The following is a 22535-nucleotide window of genomic DNA, read 5'->3' on the forward strand; positions in this document are numbered from 1 at the left end:
GGCGGTGCCCCCGCCTGCATCATCCCAGGAGAGGACGGCCTCCCCTTGCCAGCCCGGGCCGGGCGCTCTCCTCCCCCGCCCCGGGTTTACTGCTGGGCGAGCCAGACCTCCCGAGGCGAGCACAAGGCACGCGGGCGGCCGGGCGGGCGAAGCTGCCTGGCTTAGGCGCAAACAGCTCCACACAAAGAGCCGCGGATGTATCACTTTCGAGAGAGGCAACTTCTACGTAAGCGCTCCAACAGGCAAGCGTGGGGGGCGGCCACCCCGAGGACCAGGGGGCGAGTCCCCGCTCGCGGCGCCGGAGGCCAGCCCTGACTCGCAGGGAGGGCGCAGCGTCGCGGCCGGGCCCCCGCAGCACACCGCGGCTCCCCGGGCGGAGAGGGGGGCGGGGCAGCCAAAGCCAGGAGCCCTTCCTTGCCCGGCGGGCGGGCCCAAAGCCCGGGGCGCCCGCTACGTGTAAGAGCGGGGGAGCCGGGCCGGGCCGGAGCAAAGGGGCTTCCGCTCCCGCGCAAAGCTCACCTTGGAGACGATGAGGGGCTCGCCGTGCTCCAGCCCCCCCTTGAGGGTGAAGCCCCAGGGCGCGCCGCCGGCCAGCTGCACGTGCACGTACTGGAAGGAGACCAGCAGCCGGCTGGCCAGGGGCGCCTCTTGCGGCGGCGGCGGCGGCTGCTCGGGCTCGGGACGCTGCGCCTCCCCCGACGGCCGCTCCATGGCACCATTCCGTAGGGCAGACACGCGGCGGCGGCGGCGGCGGCGGCCGGCCCCAGAGGAGGAGCCCTCAGCGGCGGCAGCCAACGAAAGTGCCGGCCGGGCCGCGGCGCGGGCTCCTCGGCATCGGTGGGACGTGTCTGGCTGCTCCAGGGGCGGGACGGAACAGACGGAGGCGCCCGCGCGGGGCGTGTCGTGGGTGGGCCGGCGCGCAAGGGCCGAGAAGCGGACGCGGCCGGCCTGGAGAGTGGATTGGTTGGCCAGCCCCTCGCGCGCGCACAGGCGCCCCTCGTCGTCGTCCTCCTCCTCCTCCCGCTCGGAAACTCGGTCTTCCCGCGGATTAGCGCCCCCTCCCTTCACACGCTTCAGCTGAGTTTGTACACAGGGCGCCCGGAGGGCGGGGCTGTCAGGGACAAACTCTCTCGCCCGTGCCCACGATTCGGAGTGTGGGAGCCCTCATCCGCCGCGGCACGAGAGGGCAACCCCGATTCGTAGCCTTCCTTCCACTCACAGAATTCAGGAAGCAGAAACGGAGTTGGGATTGTTTCTAATCCCACCTCCAGTGGTTCTAATCCGTGACAGATACTCCTCCGGATTAACAATGCGAGGCAAACGGGAGGCGTTTTGCCATGCACCCTGGGCTGTGGAAATGGCCACGAGATGGAAGCGAAGCAGTTGCAATCGAGCAAGGGAGGTGGAGCTCGAGGCTCCTAGCTGGCTGAGGCTTCCCTGACCAATGACACTCTACACATGCTCAGATGTCTTATAGCACAACCCTAAGCATATTTCCTTGGAAGTAAATCCCAGGGCGTCCCACGAGGCTGACTCTCTTGCTGGTGCGTGCAGGGATTGTGAACTTTTCTGCCTTTGTTCCCTCCATTTCCCAGAGGTAAGCCAGAGCACCAAGAACAGGTTCTGCCACAGCTGCTGCCACCGCCTCCTCTCTCAACGGGTGCCAAGATTTTTCCCAAGGCAGGTTCAATGTTCAGGGTGTTCACATAATGCTCCTTTGTTCCCGATTACTCCAGAGTAGCTACCACTCCCTCGCCTGGTATCCTCCATCCTGTCTGAGATACCTGCCATAAATCCCCCCTCGCTCTGTAGCCACTAATGTTGCTTGCAAGAGGTGGGGGGTGGGGATAATCTGCTGTCGGTGCCCTTTAAGAATTCTCTTCTGCCCGTTTTGTCCACAGAGGCCCAACGAGGCATGATGGTCTAACTCTGCGGGAGTGGAGACAGCTAAGGGGAAACAGACAGACTGAAGCACTGCCTGAGCCTGGAGGCGGCTGTGCTGGGTGGCAGCCCCCCTCTTGACCTACAACCCGTGGGCTTAAGGCTTGCCAGGCGAGGAGGCAGACGTCTCTCCTTAGGGGTGCACCGCCCTCCCCTCTCATGCTCCTGTGCATATATATACACAGCTCAGTGTGCATGTATTTACTCGGAAGTAAGTTGCCCGGAGAGGCACACCTTGCACGCATGCCTTCTGCTTGCGGTCTCCTCACATAAAAGCCCCTCTTCTTTCATGCACCACCCATCCTTGTGGGGGATTGGCACCCTAGCCGGGAGAGGGGGGCATGTGCTTTGCGTAAAGCTGCAGGCTGGGAAATGCAAGATGCTGCTGGACTCCCAGGCCCGTCCTCCTGCCTGACCACTGGCCTGCTGCTGACAGGAGCTCAGAGTCCAAGCACATCGGGAAGGTGACAGAGGTTCCCCCCCAACATGAGGAGGACGCCTTCCCCTCCCCGCAGCTGGGATGCCCACCCGATGGCCTTGCTTTGTGGGCTTCAAGAGGTGTGTGGAGAAGATGCAGTGAAGGAAGGGAAGGGATCATCGGGGATGTGGCCTATGGGGCCCCGCAGAGGAGTCAGCAAAAGAGGGCTTGGTCAGCTTGTGGGGCTGGAGACCTGCTTCTGTGGCTGCAGTTTAGGCTGCCCATCTCAAAAAGGGTTTTGCAAAGTGGGAATGGTGCAGGGAATGGTGCAGAGAAGGGCAGCCGGAAGGGTCAGGGGCCTGCAACGCTTTCCCTGCGAGACAGGACTCAAGCAGCCTTCGCCAACCCTGTGCCCTGCAGCTGCTGCGGACTACAGCTCCCACTGAGCTGGCTGGGGCCAGTGGGCATTGTAGTCCAAAACAGCTGTGAGCACCAGGTTGGCAAAGGCTCGGCTTACATTCTTGGGTGTCTTTATTTGTTTGGAACAAAAGTGCCCGGGGGTGGTGGGGGTGGTGGCATGTGACAGAGGTTTATGAAATTCTGCCTGATGTGGAGAATAACCCTGCAAGGTGGTACCAGATTCAGGAGAATCTTCCCTCACACAGCACATAAGCAGTCTTTGGGAGTTGCTGCCACAGGAGATGGAGGGGCAGGGTTGGCCACATAAATAAATGTGGGGCTTCCCCTTGGCTTCAGAGGGAAGCCAAGTAGGCTCATGGAGGATAGGGGCTCTACCAGCAGGCTGTCTGTTTATTTAGGGGGTTCATAGCTCACCCTTCATTCACTGCAGGGCCTCAGGGTGGATGCCCTTGAATCCAAAACACAAAAGAGCACAAGCATTATTAAATACCCATTAAAATATTGATATATAGGGTGGAAGCCAGTGCTAGTCCTGCTCAAGAATAGACCCATTGCAGTGAGAGGATGTGACTAACTTAGGTGCCTTCATTTGCAATAGGCCTACTCTGAGTACAGCTCGGTTAGAGAGAAGCCACCACCTCTTTGTCTGGCAGCTCAAGAAATTAATTGCCACTGCTGGAAAAAGGCCCAATGAAAAAGATGTTTTTAGTCTGACATTGGGAGCCACGTGACGTGGCTGCCACTCTGGGCTCAAGGTCATGTTATTCCTCACAGCCAGATGCACCCAGACAGAGCCAGCATGATGCACTGGTTGGGTGTCAAACTGGGACCTGGGAGACCCGGGTTCAAATCCCCACATAACCATAAAGCTCACTGCATGGCCTTGGGCCAGTCACAGAGACTCAGCCTTACCTCCCTCACAGGGTTGTTGTGAGGACAAAATGAGGAGGGGGAGAACCATTTATTTATTTATATTTATTATTTATTTATATCTCACCCTTCCTCCCAGCAGGAGCCCAGGGTGGTAAATGGAAATGCTAAAAACACTTTAAAACATCATAAAAACAGACTTTAAAATACATTAAAACAAAACAACGTTAAAAACATTTTTTAAAAAAAGGTTTAAAAACATCTTTTAAAAAGGGTTAAACCATGTACATATATAGCAGCTTGAGCGCCTTGGAAGAAAGGTGGGGCATAAATGTAAGAACAAATGTAAAAGCCCCATCCTGAGCGGCAGGGCACCTCTGAGTGCCAGTTGTTGGGGAGCAACAACAGGGGGCACTGTTGCTTTCAAGCCCCACTTGCGGTCTTTCAAAATGCATCGGGCTGGCCACTGAGAAGATGGACCTTTGGGCTCTTCTGACGTGACTCGCCCAGCTGCCTGGCTGTTTCTCAGGTCCCGTGTGAATTATTCCCTTTGTCCCGAGAACCTGGACTTTCTCCCCTGCACAAGGGCAGTTTATAACCCTGCTGAGAGAGCAGCTGCATGAGGCTGACCTGCTGGGTGGGGATGTGAAAGCACACCAAGTCCTGCTGGCTTCATTGCCCACAGCATATGTGCCCAGCCAGAATTGGGGGGGGGGCAAGCTGTCTCTGAAGATCCACGTACCCACTGTGAACTTAAAGCTCCCAGAACACCCCTTTTCCAGTGGCTGCCCACAATTCCTTCAGCAAAAGGAGGCAGCCAATCATTAACCCTGGGAAACGAGAGCTCTTTGGCATTACTCTGCAGGAAGGCCAGGAAAGGCGCGGGGGGGGGTGTCCCTCTGGATGCAGGATTGTTTTCTCTCCATGGCTGGACTCTGCTATTTGGCCAGAGACTATTAACCTGGACATGAGGGGCAGAGGAGGCATTTGCATTTGAACCCGTAGCCGGCCCTAGAGCTTGATTTCACTGCTGGTATTCCCTCCGTTCTAGAACATAGAGTTGTTGCTGAATCCTGCCTGCAGCAGACCTGGAAGATTCAGGACAGAAGAAAAGAATTTATTTATGCAGCCCGTAAGTAAACTATGGAATTCATTCCCATAAGATTTAGTGATGCCCACCAACGTGGATGGCTTTAAAAGAGGACTAGACACAGCCATGGAAGAGAAGGCTATCAAAGGCTGCTAGCCACAATGGGCTTGTACCAGCTCCAGTGTGGGAACTGTGTGCCCCAAATACAAGCTGCTGGGAATAGCAAGTGGAGACAAGAGTGTTGCATTCAAGCCCTGGTTGCAGGCTTCCCATAACGGGCATCTGGCTGGCCATTATGATAAAATGATGCTGGAGGAGGTGGGCAGACGCTTCTTACATTCTCATTTGGAGTCCTACTGTTAAGAGAATAGTGTTCTGAAATCTGCACCTGTTTAGTGAGATCCCTTGCACACGGATCTCTGGAATGGTTTGTGTTCACCGTACGTTTAAAGTTGAAATGTACAGGATGCACCATCCTTCTTGAGTTGTTTAAATTTTAAACAAATCAAGGCGACAAAGAGTCCTGTGGTACCTTAAAGGTTACTGTATTGCAGGATGAGCTTCTTTTGGCTCCATTAAGAGGCCAGAGGAGGTGTCGTGGCCCCTTGTGGGTGTTTCTGTGCATTATATCTGCTGGCTGGCTGGCTGAAAGGACAGCCAGTGCCTCCAGTTGCTTCTGTGAACCTTTGCCTCTAAGTGCTCAGTGCCCAAAAGATTGGTTACTCTTCAATTATTATTACTTTTTATATATATTGCATTTATATACCGCCCCATAGCCAAAGATCTCTGGGCGGTTTGCAAAAATGAAGAACATTGAACATTAAAAACAAATATACAATTTTAAAACCATACAAAGTTTAAAAACCGTAAAACACAGATAAACGAGGTAAAAGACCTGGGGTCAGAGCTCAGCACATGCCGTGAGAATGGCTGGGAGAAAAGGAAAGTCTTGAGCTGGCGCTGAAAAGAACGCAATGTCGGTGCCAGGCAAACTTCACGGTGCTGCTGGGCTCGTAGTTTACTTTGCTGCAGCAGGGCTCCTCTCAAATGGGTGGAAATGCCTTCTGCATTAAATGTGCAGCCCATTGGCTAGGAGTGCTGAGATGGGCCCTTCAGATGAGCCCCCGCCGCCCTGGTTCTTTGACGAACAAGAACGAGGCAGACAATGGGGCATCCAGTGCTGACCAGGGCAAGCTGACTATAAACCCTCGATAATCCCATCATCTGCATTCATCCTTCCAGAAGACCTTGCCGGGCCTCTGCACATGGGCAGAAGTCCAGGAAGGGAGCAGGTGAGGTTCCACTCGCCACTTTGGCAGGGCACTTCAGACGACCAACTCGCCAAGCAGCTAGGTCAGGGTTCGCCGGCTGAGGAGGACGGGATTAGCGGCCCACAACATCTGAAGGGCAGCAGGTTGGCGAAGGCTGGTCGAGGCACCTGGCGAGGGGAGCTATCACTGGGCGAACACTCACCTGCCGAGCATTTCTCAGGTAGGTTTTGGGCTGCGAATCTGCATGTTTTAATTGATGACTGGCCGATAACCCTTTGCGCCGCTGGCCATCGGACAAGATGCATTTCCCCGTGAAATCATTGATCTTCGAAAGCCAGAGGGCATCTCCGCTTGCTCACGGCCACCGCCTCGATTGCCTCTCGTGCCAGGGTGGGGGTCCCTGCCTGGGAGCCTAATAGGCTGCCGGGGAGACCAAGGGGACAGGAAGTCCCACCCTCAGGACATAGTCGGGAGGGCTTTTCAGGGAGGTTCGGCTTCCAGGTTGGCGAAGTTGCTCGTTGCAGGAGAGAGGACAAGGCGCATATGCACAGACTCGCCCTGGAGGTCGTGCCATGTTTACATTTGTTGCTGCTGAGACTGTGAAAGCAAAATAAACATTTTCTTTCTTTCTTTTAACCTACATGCAAACCTTGCAAGTGAAAGCAAAAACGGTAAGAAGATGCGTCTGGTGCTCTTGCACTTCTGCCCAGATGCTCAAGGGAGGGTCCTACGCGCGCAGGGCATCCCCCGCTCTCCCTTTCTGCCCTGCGCGCCGGGCGCTCCTCAGACCTGCCCCCCCGCTTCCCCCCTTCTCCTGGGACTCACCTCCTGTCCCAGACCTCCCCCCACCTGATGATGCAACAGCCCGGTTTGGCCAAGCGCTTTGCCAGCCTCACAACACGGCTGTGATGTTGGAGGGAGTGTCTCCGACTCGCTCCTCTGGGGCCCTGTTGCTAGTGTTCACGGGCGGGGGTGGGGTGGGAGCCAGCCGGGTGCCCACAGACTCGAGGCCGGGGCCGCAGCAGCTGGCTGGCACGAGGGTGCTCAGCTCCTGGGCGTGTCGTGTCAACAGTCGCATCCCTACAGCTTCTGTCTTGCTGGCAGCACCAGGAGAAGGGCCTACTCGCTCCTGCAGCCAGGCGCCCGGAGAGGGAGCACCACAGCCTTGCGGGTGAGCTGCGCAGTCTCGCCAAACATGCAACCCCCAAGCTGGAAGATTTCAGGCTAGGGGTGAGAAAGGACAGACACGAGCAATGCCAGGTTGCAGCCACCACCAGCACCGATTTGCTTAGTACAAATCATCTTTACAGCCATTCCAGTGTGCAAAGCAGTCGCCACCAGACGGCTGAGTCAGTCACGGATGCCCCCCCTTTACAGCTGAGAGGCAGAGTCAGACTTGCCGAAGGGCACCAGGCAGAGAGGCTGAGTGGGGGAGATAGAAGCCTGTCCCGCTCTGGACTCTGGATCCAGCCTTCTGCCCAGAATACGGATGGGGAAGGAGATTTGATTCTAATCTACAGTGCCCAAAACAACATGAGAAATGAAAAACAGACACCCTTTCACATTTGCACTCCCCTGAACTTTGCAATGCAGTTCTCCAACCAAAACCTGTGTGTATTAGGGGAAAGTGTGCATAAAATTGCATATATTATATAAATGGAATCATGGGAAAGGGAGAGAAACAAACCGGAGAGATCCACCCAGCCCTCGTCCAGTCATGTGCTGGGCCTGTGTGTGGTGGGCTGCTGAGAGACAGGTGTGCAGGATTCGCCCTCCCTTCCTGATGGGCATCTCTTTGGCGGATGCCAGGCCTGCACATGCAGGCACAGTAGTTGTAGCCTGCGCAGCCCTGCTGTCCTGCCCCCCCATCCCCAAAGTGATTGGCCTGATGAAGCCTCAGCTTCTCAGGAGCCGCAGCTGCCCTACTGGATGCGGCCCCACAAAGCCAGCCCTGCAGAAAGGCAGCTGCTGCATGCCTGGCCCCTCTTTCTGCCTTCTCCACCAGGCCGCCTCCTCTTGGTGCAGCTGATGTTGATGCAAACTCAGGCAGGAAACCCTGGACCCGGATCCAACTCCCTTCCCCTGGAGAGGTGGCCTCGAAGCTCCTTGGGGCAATAGGAGAGCTCTTTGCTTGCGTGCTCAGCCCCCTCCCTCAGACCTGGGAGCCAAGTACAGAGAGGCAGACACACTCCCCGCGAGACAATGGAGAGCTAACGCCAAAGGCGGAAGCAGGCGTGAAGGGATGGGGTCAGCTAAGGGTGTAGTCGCCTGGGGTAACGGGGGGGGCATAGACCCCTTACTTTTTTGGGAGCAGGGTCCCAGCAGCCTACGAGACCATCAGCATGAAAGGGGAGCATGTTAGCCACGGAGAAGAGTCTTCTGGAAGTTATCATTGCCTTCTGCTCGCTTAACCTCAAAAAGACATGCCCTCGGACTACATTCATTGCACAACAGAATTCTGAAGCTCATTTTATTGTATAATCTTAGAAGGAGGCATGGAGTGACTATCATGAAGGGAGCCTGCACTTCAGAATTTGCCACTGCACCACTGGGTTGAGCAGGAGGGCTGCAGCCTGGATTGCTGTGTGATCTGGTCCAGTGTCTACATAAGGGCCTTGGGGGAGGGCAGGAGAACTATACGGGCCTTCTTGAGGCCTGTGGTCCTCGTCGATGTCCCTCTGCCAGCTGACAGGACTGGCCCAACCATTAGGCAGGATGGGTTGCAGGGTGGGGAGTTGATGGAGAACAGAGCTGGGTGTGCCACATGGTCTGCCTTTGCCCCCTAACCTAGCCAGCTGCTTTCAAGCACAGGGGAGGAGGCTGTTCCATTGGACCCATTAAAGCAAGACTGAACTGCCAGCCTGATGGGATTTTGTACAAGGAACGGGAGAGGGATGCCACTCTTGTCCTTTGCCGCTTGGGCTGGCTCTGTCAGCTGATGTGTGGCTGGTGAGAACAAGAGAGAGGGCCTCACCAGTGGTGGCACCAAAGTCACAGAGCCGCCTCTTAACAGAGGTTTGTCTGCCCTCTTTGCCTGCTTTTAAACAACCTTTATTGCAGTGGCTATTTTTTGGGCAACACTGCAATTATGTTGTTCATATGGTAGGGTCCCCCCCCATTCTTTTTCTTCCTCCTCCTTATTTTGTTGCATTAGGATTCTTTTAAATTCTTTTTGTGACTTCATGAGAACCCCCCCCAGATGGGCAGCTGGGATCAGCCTCTTGCAGCCCTGTGAGGATAACCTTCATGCATCTGATGAAGTAGCAAATGCTAGCCCACAGCAGTTTACACCATACAAGACCCCAGTTGTTTGTGATGCGGAGAGTAGGTGGGGCTGAAAGTGATAGTGGGTGGAGAAGGAGGAAAGTGAGACTCTTCAAACGGAAGAGGCACTCAGGCCAGGCTCAACACACCCACCGTTGTGCATGCCCACTTCTAGCCAATAGGGGGCAGCAGGACGTTGCTCAATAGTTATGTGTAACAGCTGCATTTAAACAGCCAAGGGTGTTCTTGTAGCACCTAAGAGAGCAGGCGAGGGGGCATACGTGGCCCTCCAGATGTTGCTGAACTGCAACTCCCATTAGCCCCGACAGGAAAGGTCAATGTTCAGGGATGATGGGAGCTGTAGTTCAGCAACACCTGCAGGGCAAAAGGTTCACCACACCAGACTCAAAATATGAGGGTTGCTTTCATGTTAGGGCCCTTGAACACTGCTCAGGGATTGCTTTTCTGCCATCTTCTTCAAGCAGAATTAAGACTGTGGTGCCAGGCAGCATTTAGCATAGGGCAACGTCACCCAGCAGCACCAATCCCCACGCCCAAGATTCTTCCATAACTTCGGCCTGGAACTAGCAGATTCACTCTGGCAGGGCCTGTCCTGTGCTAGAGGAGGGGTTGGGAAGCGGTGGCCCAGCAGGTGGCCATTGAACTCCTCCGCCTCCATCACCCCATGACCATTAGCTATGCTGGCTGGCTCTGATGGGAACCCCCACTTCCTGCCCCAGAGTCCACTTCTGTGGGTGCAGAAAGCCTGTCTCTGGCTGCAGTGAAGCACTTAGGCTTTCAGGTGCTCCCCATCTCATCCCCCCAGATGTTGTATTTTGGGGTCCCTCTGGGTCCACTTGCTGCAGCAGACGACAGAGGCCCAAAGGCATGAATGGTCTCTGCCTGCCCACCTAAACTTCCCCTCATCCAGGCAAGGGTGTCTGTTGCCCCTTTAAATCCTGGCTGATGGAGTGCCTTTAAAATGGAGGAAGCAGCCCCCTCCCTCCTAAGCCCAGTAGGCAAAGGTCGAGGAGGAAGAGGAAGGTCCTCTAGCTGAGTTGGTTTGCTTGGCATTTGAAGGCTCCCCCAGCCTGGCCCACTGGCTGGTGCCCTCCAGCAACTAGCAGGGAGAGGGGATGTTCCTTGTGCCCTCCTTTGCCCCATCTTGGGTGGTGTGAACTGAGTGTCAGCCCTTCCTGCTGTGACCATTTGGGGGGACCCTGGCATGGGGCCAGTGCTGTGAGGGCAGGCGTGGGGCTCTGGGGGGCAGCCTGGCCTTGCGCTTCCCTGAGCAGGGAGAGAATGCTCAGCCGGGTCCTGTGGGCCCCATAGCTCCTGCCCTGTGACCCCCTGGCCCCCTCCCTGCAGCCAGGCCCTGCTATGGCTGCCCTGGGTGCCTCATGCCCCTGGGGTGTCCTGTTCCTATTGGCCCTGTTCCTGCACTCGGAGCTCCCTGTGGGAGAAGGAAGGGGGGGTCCTGATCCAGAGGGGGCTGTCTCTGGGGCTGCTTCCCTCCCGCTCATCCAGATGCTCCTGAACCAGGCCCCACCCCAAGCCAGGCCTCAGGGCCGGCGCAAGAGACAGGCGGGGGGACAGCCGCTGCGCTACATGCTAGACCTGTACCGCAGCATGGCTGACCGGCATGGCAACCCCCGCAGGAACCGCCAGCCCGCCACCAATACTATCCGCCTGGTCCGGCCCTTTGCCAAAGCACGCCAGCCAAGGGCAGGTGAGTTGGAGGGGGCGCCAGCCCAGCGAGGGGGTATTTCCTTGCAGCTGGGAGGAGCTCTGCGAGTGTGCCTGTTTGGGTTGGTCTCTGGAGCTTCCCAAGGGTGGGCCATTGTGTAAAATTGGCTTGGCTTCCTTTGGAATATCAAAAAGTCTGCAGGACCTTGTAGAACCAGGCAGGTAGGTAGATATGCGGCGGGAGCAGCTTGACTATCAAGTGTGAGGGAACCACACAGAGTCTCCCAGAATCCTGCTCTGACCCTTTTACACTCCAATTAACAGACCCCCATGAAAGAGACTTCCTAGCAGGTATTGAGTGGTTTGTGAGCTAGGCAACTAGATAGCTTTAAGATGATAAGAGTGCTACTAACTTGTGGGGAAGGGAGGGGGTCCTAATCAAACCAATCTCTAGCTACAGGGCATGTTTGCTTCTGGTTTGTAATGGAGCCTAACTTAATTGCCCAGAGAGAAGAGTCCTGTGTGACTCAAAAGCCTGCTTCTACTGCTTGCAAGAACGGCACACAGGATATCAATTAAGGATTGTTGTAAAGTGATTAGCTGCTACACTGGCAGGTGCCGGGGGGGGGGGGGAGGCTTTCTGCAGCAAAAGACTGGGTGTGTGTGTGTGAGGAGGAGGAGAAAGCTGAAGAATGGCCTTGATTCACCATTAAACTCCAGAAGAAGCCAGTTAAAGAAAATGCTTTTCAGATTAGGCCTGTGCTCTTGTGTGCCCGGACTTGCAGCCTGGGTTTTGCTTCCCTAAAGAGGGCTGGTGGGACATGGTTTCCAGTCTTCCGTGGGGAATCAGCTCAGGGTTTGGGTTTTGCAAGAAGTAGGCTTCAGGCTAGTCCTAATTCAGTGAGATTATTCTACATTGGCTGACAAACACAGGCTGGCTCTCTGGCTGTCCACTGCAAGGTGATCTCAAAGGCTGTCTTGTACAGAACAAAAGCTACAAACCTATTCATGCTTGCCTTAAAGTAGGCTTCCTTGAATTCTGTGGCATTTACTTGTGAGTAAACATGCACAGGGCTGAGGTGTAAACAAAGTAACAGACTGGTAACAAGCAGAGCGGATTTGGCTCCCCCTGGAGGAAGCAGATCTAGACTGTGCCTTGCCAGGCGCTTCTGAAGTTGCTCTTTTCAAACTTTTCCAGGATCTGCTGAACTGTGGCTTGGAAAAGTTGAAGCTTTCACAAAAACCGGTTGATCCCATCAAAGCAAGAGGTGGCAGATTAACCCCCCCCCAAAAAAAAAACCTGGCCATGTTTTAAAGCAGTCATGTGATTGTCAGGTAATCTGGAACATGTTGCATTCTCCTATTTCCATATATTGAAATGACATGAGCTGGTTTACTACAACACAAAGTAGTTAGTCTAGGTTTCCAAGGTGCTAAATTTCTACAGGGTGATTAGTTCTAACACTTTGCCTCTGCTGCCTCCCTCCCTGGCAACCTTTGGGAAATGCTTGGGGTGTCCTGACAGCGGAGGCTTCTTCCATTCACTTTTCCCCAGTCTGCAAATGTTGGAGATAGCTGCGTTGGCCCAATTGGGGGGGGGATCCTAAAATCACAGCAGGGTTGCCTTTATTAGGGCTAGCTTCTGAAGTCTCCTGAGCTCATCTTCAGGCAGGATAAGCAAAATAAGGGGGCATGTAGAGAGAAAAAGCCGCGTGTAATGGAGGATCCTAAACGTCTGCAGACATTGTCAATGTGGTGACCTCCAGAAGTTATGAACTACAACTCTCATCAGTTGGCATCTGTGCAGTTAAGAGATGGGGGCCGGAGATTTGATTCAGTTCTCTTTTTAATGCAAACTGTCAGATTTCCAGGTTTTGAAATTGTGTGAACTTAAATGCAGCCGTCCTTCAAAAGTTGCACTTCTCTGAATTTTGTAATGCAGTTCTCCAGCCAAACAAAGCCTACAAAAATGTGTCTATTAGGTGAAAGTGTGCACGGAAATGCATATATTAATGACAGATTAAATCAAAATACATTACATTAGAGGAAATTGCATGCAAATATATGTACTAAGAGAAATGCACAGTAAAATGCTGATGAATTTTTGTGAGGGCTTCCTAAAAAGCGTTTTGCAAACCAACGTAGAAATGAGACAAACTGAACGAGTGGCTGAAATAATGAGGAACCAAAATTGGCCAGTCTGCCGAACCCTATTTGTGCCCAAAACATCGGGGGGGGCAGCAGGTTGGTGAAGGCCACTATAGACTGTGCTCCTCCTCCTGTCTCCTGTTTGGAGGTGGGGCTGAGATTCTGACTCCTGCCTTTTGTTCTTGCAGGTCCTTGGCTGGTCTGGAACCTCGACTACCACCTAGAAGTCCAGCCACAAGCAGAGCACTTGGTGAGAGCCACGGTGGTCTATTCCCAGATTCTCTCTTCCCCTCTTGGCCAGTTTGTGTGCAGAGCTGAGCTGCTCTCTGGCGGAAGCACCACCCCTCAGGTCAGCATCACCCTTGCTGCTCCCTCCCATGCCTACAAGAGGGATGCAGTCACCGCTTCTGCCAAAGAAAGCTGGGTGGAAATGGACCTCTCTTCCCACGTCCAGGCCAGGGCCAGCCAGAAGAGCCTCGTGCTCCGTGTGAGCCACGCCTGTGCCTTCCTGGGGCAGCCTGGGGGCTCCTTGGCACCTGGCTCTGGCGGGGAGGACACCGTGTCCCTGAGTGACCCCTTCTTGCTGCTGTTCCTCAACGACACCCGACGAGGCCTGCGGGGCAGACTGGGGCTCCCAGCGTCAGAGTACTTTCCCTTGCATGAGATGCCACCCAGGAGTCACGTCCACCTTCGCCGGGCTCGCCAGGCAGGCAGGCTGGCCCTGGACCTCCCTAGCTATCGCCGCGCAGACAGTATCAAGCAGACCGAGTGTGCCCTCCATCCCTTCCGCGTGAGCTTCAGCCAGCTGGGCTGGGACCACTGGATCATTGCCCCCCATTGGTACCGGCCCCAGTACTGTAAGGGCAACTGTCCCCGTGTTCTGCATGGTGCCTACAACTCCCCCAACCATGCCATTGTCCAGAACTTCATCAATGAGCTGGTGAATCAGAGTGTCCCCCGCCCCTCCTGCGTCCCCTACGCCTACAGCCCCATCAGTGTCCTCATGATGGAGCAGAACGGGAACATCCTCTACAAGGTGTATGAGGACATGATTGCCAAGTCCTGCACCTGCCGCTAGTGAAATAACTCTCTCTCTCTCTCTCTCTCTCTCTCTCTCTCTCTCTCTCTCTCTCTCTCTGGGTTCCACAGGGAGACCCTCATCCTCACCATGGCTGGGGCATCCCCAGGCCACAGTCCGCCTCCCCATATCTTCTGGCTATGATTCCTTGTGCTGTAGAACCGGTTTGCTCTGCTTTGCCTAATGTTCAGCTTTTCAAGTTTGTATTTTCTTACAGGTGCACCAAGAGAGGTTCCAGATTTTAATAAAACTTGGCTGCTTTTCATCTCCCTTCCCAGTGACATGATAGACATGCAACTTTTGCTGGGCTGTTTTACAGAAGGATTTTTATGCACCTGTTGGCAAGCTGTCCTCTTCATTTTCTTTTCTAAAGGAAGAGGCTGTCCTGGGCGGATCACTAAGATGCCTTCATCATGCCAAACCCTGTGTGAGGGGTCTGAAGAAAGCATAGCTTTGCCATTGGAAGGGGGATGCTATGGGGTGGATGTGGGCACCAGGCAGGGGGTGTTTGCCTTGCACCTTCTCTCTCTGGGCATGTTTGGGGCCCCGCCGGGTATCTTCCTTGAGCAACAGATTCCTCTCACAGAACAAATTGTGCCTTATCTTTTTCTGGGAAGTTGTGTGTGCAGCAGCCGGGAGCAGCAAAGAGCTGTTTGCCTCGGGGGTCTTCTTGAGGTTGGGATCCAGCCTTGTCTTTGGCCCAGGAGTTTGCCTGCTGCTTCTCATCTGTCCCCAGGAGTGAGGAATAAAAACCCCACCACATGTCTGCAAACTCTGGACAGAGGAGTGGGGAGGAGTCCTGCTGCCTCTGGGGCGTTCGGTGGCGATGTCCACTCCTCCCTGCCCCTTGGCCACCAGCAAGCCCTGCGGTGTCTCTCTGGGCGCTCTGAGCCCGCGTTCCTGTTCCTCCTCTTCCGGCCACTTCGCTCCATGCTGTGCTCTTGCTTCCTCTTGGATTGGCTGCCTTGTATCCTCCTCTCACTGCGCAAATAAAGCTACACTGAAATGGTCACCGGCAATGTTGGGAGATGTTAACCAGTGGAATGCTGAAGGATTTTTTAAAAAAACATGACTTTGGGGGGGGGGAGATGTCTGGCATGAGAGCCCCCCACCCCCACTTCCCAGTATGGGGAGTTTTGTAAAAAGTCTTTTTCTGGGAATAGAGGTTGGAGTGAATGTTTTAAAGCTGAACTTGGGTTGGTGCCAGGGTGGAGATGGGGCTGGCCAGAGGCCCCTTTGAGTGCTGCGTGAGGCCGCTTAGGAGGGCCGGCTACTTCTGCTAGCTTCAGAGGGCACCTGGCGTAGGGTTGCCCCTCATGCGCTGATCTCTTATAGCTCCTGCTCCTCGAAGCACTGCTGGCTGAGAGTGGGGACCGAGGCTTCTCTCCAGCGCAGCCCCCTTTCCTTTCCCTCTGACCTGCACACTTTAAAGGCTGTGCCTGGAGACAGCTCTGGCAGTCGCCTTGCCTTGCACATGGCGGTGGGCCACAGCACCTCCTTTGTCTCCCTCTGGGCCTGTCTTGTTTGGCCTTCATCTTCCTTAGCAGGGCTGTAGCCTGCCCAGACCCGAATGAATTGCTTGCTAATCAGCTGGGATAGCTTCCTATTTATTGTCTGGTGTATTTAAATGAGATCATGTAAATAAATCTGGTTTCTTTTGCTAAAGAGGGCTGTAGCCTCTGATTTGGGGAAGGAGGGGAGGAAGGAAGGACACCCCCCCCGGAATGGGACCAGGGAGGGAGTCCCAGAAGCACCTGCTCCTGACCCACAGCCTAGGAGGGCCTGGGAGTGGTAGGCTGGCCTTGGCCAAGCTGGTGTCCTCCACATGGTCTGGACTGCGATTCCCATCAGCCCCGACCAGAGGAGTTGTGCAGGCTGTAGATGAGGAAGGTTGCGGTCTAAAACTTTTGGAGGGCAGCAGGTTGGCCTGACCTTCAAGAGCAGCTTCTGCCCTTCAGTGACCTGCGTGGCCTTGCACCCTGCTGGGAGGGGTTGTGCTGTGGGGCTGCTTGGCCAGGCTGGAGGCTGTGCAGAGGGGTGTGGTGTGTACAGTACTCAGGTGTGTGTTTGTGTGTGGGGGGGGAACAGGAGCAAGAAGAATTTGTATGGAGGCCATCTGAGCCTGTGCTGCGCATCTGACACTGCTGTGCTGAGGGGGTAAGGCCGTAGCTCCGTGGGAGAGCGCCTGCTTTGCATGCAGAAGGACCACGTTAAATCCCTGGCAGGGCTGGGGAGGACCCATACATGAAACCCTGGGAAGCTGCTGCCAGCCAGAGTAGGCTGGAAGGGAGAAAGTTGTGGTTCTCCAGTGCAGAATAGCCCTGGGGGTCAGGGACAGGTGCTGTGGTCCAGCGATGCCTGGGGGTCATCAGTTCCCTGCCCCTGGCCTGTACTGGGCTCTGTTGCCAGTCAGTGTAGACAACGCTGTGCCAGATCATGGAATCAGTGGCCTGGCTGGGTATATGGCAGCTTCCTGTGTTCAGAGCTGACAGGTGGACTTTGTCATGGGAATGGAAGGCCCATCGCGGCCAGTGTGCTCACTTGCACTACAAATGCCTCTCTTCTTGGGAAGAGCAGCCATTGGGCGTTCACACAAGCAGTGTGGGGAAACGCCCAACTCTTGGGAAGTGAGCATCTCCATTCTGCGGGCAGGTCTGGTCATCTGGAAAGGAAGTGGGCTGGGAACTGGGCTGGCAGGGCAAGAGAGGGTGTGCAGAGGCAGCCCCTAGCCTGGGTTCCTGAATGAATGCCTGGCACTGGTTCAGCTGCTGGCATGCTCCAAAGGGCTTGTTGCCTTGCTGATTGCCTAGTGCTGGTGCTGCAGCTGCCCAGCTGGTGGTGGAGGGTCTCTGTTCCGCTAGCAGAGGTCCAGCGTGTACAGTGCCCTGGGCAAAGTTCCTGAGCTGCAATGTCAACAGCCCCCAGCCCTGACCTGGGCAGACCTACTTGGGATGGCCTACTGTGTTGTGGCTTCCCTTCCCAGCTGAATGTGCTTCAACAGTGACAGAGCTCATGTTGCCCTTTGCAAACTCCACTCCAGCTGGTGCCACTGCAACAGTACCAGGAGGTGCCCCTATCTGTTATTTTTATTATGATTTATAACACATTAACCAGGGTGGTGTCCAATCAAATATTAAGCACAGTAAAAATAATGAATGCATTCAAAAGATTAAAACAGCGTATCTATAAAAGCAGCTTACAAACATCAGAGTTTGAGTGAAACAAATCAGCAAAAGTGTCTCAAGAAGGCAAGACAAGCGTATCCGTCTGGCGCTGGCAAGGCATGGGAATGGGCCTTGGGAGAACCTTTGAAAGGTCCCCTCCTGGGTAACCAACTGCTGCTCCTCAGAAGGTGGGGGGACCTAGAGGGAGGTTCTGTTGAACAGTGCTGGTGGTCCCCTGGGGGGTCCCCCTCTAACGTGCTAGTGGTGGGAGGGGCATGCCAAGCAGGATCCTCTCAGGCTGCACCTGATCCACTTGGCAACTCTGTGCAGGACTGATGTGGTGGTGCTCTGCTGCTGTTGGGGCCTGGCAAATGCCGTGCTTTGCAGATGAGGACATCGATGTGTGGGCATGAACACAGCGGGAGAAAAGGCAATCCTTCAGGTATCCTGACCATAAGCAATGAAGAGCTTTAAAGGTCAAGACCAGCACTGTGAATTGGGCTCATGAACCAAATGGGAGCCAGTGCAGTCAGCAAAGGAGGGGTGTCATAGACTCATGGCACTTGCTGCTTTCAGTTAGCAGCCTCCTGCCTACGGCCTTATTCTGAGCTAACTGCACTTTCTGAACCATCTTCAGAGGCAGCCCCACATAGAACACATTACAGCAGTCTACTATGGAGGTTAAGAACATAAGAACATAAGAACATAAGAAGAGCCTGCTGGATCAGGCCAGTGGCCCATCTAGTCCAGCATCCTGTTCTCACAGTGGCCTACCAGGTGCCTGGGGGAAGCCCGCAAGCAGGACCCGAGTGCAAGAACACTCTCCCCTCCTGAGGCTTCCGGCAACTGGTTTTCAGAAGCATGCTGCCTCTGACTAGGGTGGCAGAGCACAGCCATCATGGCTAGTAGCCATTGATAGCCCTGTCCTCCATGAATTTGTCTAATCTTCTTTTAAAGCCATCCAAGCTGGTGGCCATTACTGCATCTTGTGGGAGCAAATTCCATAGTTTAACTATGCGCTGAGCAAAGAAGTACTTCCTTTTGTCTGTCCTGAATCTTCCAACATTCAGCTTCTTTGAATGTCCACGAGTTCTAGTATTATGAGAGAGGGAGAAGAACTTTTCTCTATCCACTTTCTCAATGCCATGCATAATTTTATACACTTCTATCATGTCTCCTCTGACCCGCCTTTTCTCTAAACTAAAAAGCCCCAAATGCTGCAACCTTTCCTCGTAAGGGAGTCGCTCCATCCCCTTGATCATTCTGGTTGCCCTCTTCTGAACCTTTTCCAACTCTAGAATATCCTTTCTGAGATGAGGCGACCAGAACTGTACACAGTATTCCAAATGCGGCCGCACCATAGATTTATACAACGGCATTATGATATCGGCTGTTTTATTTTCAATACCTTTCCTAATTATTGCTAGCAAGGAATTTGCCTTTTTCACAGCTGCCGCACACTGGGTTGACATTTTCATCGTGCTGTCCACCACAACCCCAAGGTCTCTCTCCTGGTCGGTCACCGCCAGTTCAGACCCCATGAGCGTATATGTGAAATTAAGATTTTTTGCTCCAATATGCATAATTTTACACTTGTTTATATTGAATTGCATTTGCCATTTTTCCGCCCATTCACTCAGTTTGGAGAGATCTTTTTGGAGCTCTTCGCAATCCCTTTTTGTTTTAACAACCCTGAACAATTTAGTGTCGTCAGCAAACTTGGCCACTTCACTGCTCACTCCTAATTCTAGGTCATTAATGAACAAGTTGAAAAGTACAGGTCCCAATACCGATCCTTGAGGGACTCCACTTTCTACAGCCCTCCATTGGGAGAACTGTCCGTTTATTCCTACTCTCTGCTTTCTGCTTTCTGCTTCTTAACCAATTCCTTATCCACAAGAGGACCTCTCCTCTTATTCCATGACTGCTAAGCTTCCTCAGAAGCCTTTGGTGAGGTACCTTGTCAAACGCTTTTTGAAAGTCTAAGTACACTATGTCCACTGGATCACCTCTATCTATATGCTTGTTGACACTCTCAAAGAATTCTAATAGGTTACTGAGACAGGACTTTCCCTTGCAGAAGCCATGCTGGCTCTGCTTCAGCAAGGGTTGTTCTTCTATGTGCTTAGTTAATCTAGCTTTAATAATACTTTCTACCAGTTTTCCAGGGACAGAAGTTAAGCTAACTGGCCTGTAATTTCCGGGATCCCCTCTGGATCCCTTTTTGAAGATTGGCGTTACATTTGCCACTTTCCAGTCCTCAGGCACAGAGGAGGACCCAAGGGACAAGTTACATATTTTAGTTAGCAGATCAGCAATTTCACCTTTGAGTTCTTTGAGAACTCTCGGGTGGATGCCATCCGGGCCCGGTGATTTGTCAGTTTTTATATAGAATATGTCAGTTTGTCAGTTTTTACTAGAATATGGATCTCTGGGGACAGGCTGTTTCTATCCAGATAGGGGATGCCGCGGGCAAACCACCCTGTGCAGGTAAAGCCATTCCCTAGATGTGCTTCCTCTGTTGCAGCAGTCTCTGGATCTCATGGCTTTCAGTCCTTCGTGTCCATCAGTACCTAAAATGCTTCTAATAGCAGCATTTTACAGATTCCTACCAGCTTTACTTCCTCTCCACATCCTCAAGCAGTGAGAAATTACCGGCAACAATGCATTGCTTGGTTTAGAAAGTAAGTCAGTAAAAGGAGACACAATAGAGGTGTGTAACATTATGGATGGTGACGTTGAGGAAGAGGGTTTTCTCCCTCTCTTATAATGCTAGAAAGAGCCAGCAGCTGAAGCGGAATGGCAGAAGATGCAGGAGAGACGAGAGGAAGTCCTCCTTCGCACAGCGCAGATCTGCTACCACAAGATGCAGTGATGGCCACCAACTTAGGTTGTCCACTGTGAGAACACAACGATGGACCCGGTGGGCCTGGTCTGCTCCAGCAGCTAGACTCTTCTTATGTCCTTTGGGAATAAGAGATCACTGGAGACCTGCAGTTCTTTTGCATATTTGCAAATCAGCCCAAATATTACTGAGCTGAATGTGGGCAGAGGCCAGCTGCACTGCCTTCCTTCCACAGCCAGTCACTGACTGCCCCCCAGCAGATGCCTTGGGAGAGGTTCCTGCACCCCCAAAAGATGCCTGAGAGCTCTTGGCTCAGCTCCTCTCTTCCTTGTCTCTCTAATTTTCTTCACAAGGAAACAACCCTGTGAGGTATGTGAGGCTGGGAGACACTGACTGGCCCAAGAGCACCCAGAGGTCTTCATGCCGGAGTGAGGCTTTGAACCCTGGTCTCCCAGGTCCCAGTCTGACACTTTAACTGCTACACCAGACGGACTCCCACAAAGAAAGCCGTTCCCAGCCCTTCCTGGCAATGCCACTGGGGACTGAACCAAGGGCTTCCTGCATGCAGAACAAATGCTCTGCTGCTGAGCCGCTACTCTTCTTGTAAGCAGGTTTGCTTTCTTTATTAAATGGGTACCTTGTCCTTCCTCCCAAAGGAGCCCATACATTCAAAATGTTGAAAACAGTAAAATTTAAAAATAGAATTTAAAATATGTTTAGAATTTAACAGCAATTAAAAGCCATGTAAAACCATTTAAAAGCCATACAAAAACATTTAAAGGGAAATTCCTCTTAAGGTGGTTTTGTTTATCTGCAATGAATCTCATTAATTACACACCAATGCTAGTTTAGCATACAATTGCTGAACAATTAGCAATATTTTTTCAATGTGTAATTGCTGGAAAGCGCAGGAGCCCCCCCCCTTTTGCATCTGGTCACCTGAGAAAGAGGTGTGGGTGGGGTATGTACAGCAGTCCTATGTAGGCCTACTTAGACATGTTGCACTGAGTTCACTGGGGATTACTCACATGTAAGCATGAATATTCAGTGCAATGGGTGTGGCGCCACCTATCTTCAACCATAAATCCACAGACAAGCTACAGACCACCTGAATGAAGCTTGCGGACCACTGTTGGTCCATGGACCAGTTTGGGAACCCCTGGAAAAGATGGGGCAGATATTGGGACATCCGTTTCTCCCCCCCCTCCCCTGGCCACTTTCTGGGAGATGCAGAGATAATATTTGTAATAATGTATTTTATATGTTGTGACTCGTCCTGGGAGCTCCTGGAGAAGGGCAGGTGATACATTTCATCATCACCCCCACCCACCCCCATTTCATCTTATAATTTCAGCTTCAGGGATGGTTGTGTTGTGTTGTGGGAGGAAGTGGCAGCCACAGCAGTGTGTTAGGAGGGCTGGGAGTGGAGCCTCCTAGTGGTGTGGGTCTGATTAAAGAAGGATCACTTTAGGACAGGTTCCAGGACAGCCTGGCTGGGAGTCCAGAGTCTGTGAGTTCAAATCCCTGCTCATGTCTCCTGGTGTCAAGGGCCAGCTAAAGATCACCCCCACAGGGAGTGGCTCAGGGGTTACGTGCCCTGCCACCTGTGCAGCAGTGGGCAAGCTGCATAGTCCCAAGCAGCCCAGTTGCCCCCCACCTGGCAGTCGCGGACAAGGAAGGGGCTGGCTTGTGCAGCGGTGGCATGCTGAGCAGGCCCTAGCCAGCTGGGGAGAACTAGCCTCAGAGGAAGGCAATGGTAAACCCCCTCTGAATACCGCTTACCATGAACACCCTATTCATAGGGTTGCCATAAGTCGGGATTGACTTGAAGGCAGTCCATTTCTATTTCCTTCTGTTCCCAGAGCCTTTGATCCTCCCAAGCAACCAGCCAGGCTGTGCCACTTTGCCCAATGTGATGGGAGGAGGATGCCAGGTACGGTTCCTGCCAGCTTGCAGGAGTAAATCAACCTGAGCACAGAGCCAGATGGGCAGCCGGTTGGGGGGAGCAGACCAGTTAATCATTCAGTCGAGTTCGTTGAATCACTCAGAGGAGAAATGATGCAATGAGCCATGGCCTGATCCCTCTGGCAGAGCCAGGTGCCCTTTCAGATGCACCTCATGCAATCTAGCCCAAGCAAAGCAGAAGCCATGTGACCGTCTCTATCTGCCCTGAATGCTTCCAGTGGGTCTGGCTGGTGGTGGGGCAAAGAAGGGAGTTCCTTCCATGGTAGATGCTGTGAACTCCAAGTCCCATGAGCCTCAGCAGCCAGCATGGCCAATGGTCAGGGACCCAGCAACATGTGGAGGACACCACTCTGGCTGCCTTAGAGGCTGGAGTGT

General features: G+C 53.5%; 2 protein-coding genes across 6 annotated transcripts in view; one reads left to right on the top strand and one right to left on the bottom strand.

The window, feature by feature from the left end:
• The window catches only part of SHROOM4 (shroom family member 4), a 43318-nt gene extending 42047 nt beyond the window's left edge, over positions 1–1271 (bottom strand). Inside the window, exon 1 of the mRNA XM_061598952.1 lies at positions 520–1271. Coding sequence (XP_061454936.1) covers positions 520–711 — 192 coding nt within the window. The 5' untranslated portion in view covers positions 712–1271. The remainder of the gene's footprint in view (positions 1–519) is intronic.
• BMP15 (bone morphogenetic protein 15) lies at positions 70–15851 on the top strand. Of its 5 annotated transcripts, none has more exons than XM_061598955.1 (4): positions 70–226; positions 4701–4781; positions 5982–6230; positions 13297–15851. In XM_061598955.1, exons 1-4 carry the CDS (start codon positions 196–198, stop codon positions 14184–14186), a joined length of 1251 nt encoding a protein of 416 aa, XP_061454939.1. In that variant the 5' UTR covers positions 70–195; the 3' UTR covers positions 14187–15851. The 5 variants fall into 5 exon arrangements, with proteins under 5 accessions (XP_061454939.1, XP_061454941.1, XP_061454938.1 ...); XM_061598957.1 differs by lacking the exon at positions 70–226 and adding an exon at positions 428–1597; XM_061598954.1 differs by lacking the exon at positions 70–226 and adding an exon at positions 2122–2152.
• Positions 15852–22535: the final 6684 nt, after the last annotated feature.

The sequence above is a fragment of the Rhineura floridana genome, chromosome 16 (assembly GCF_030035675.1).
Source record: "Rhineura floridana isolate rRhiFlo1 chromosome 16, rRhiFlo1.hap2, whole genome shotgun sequence".
Taxonomy (NCBI): Eukaryota; Metazoa; Chordata; class Lepidosauria; order Squamata; family Rhineuridae; genus Rhineura; species Rhineura floridana.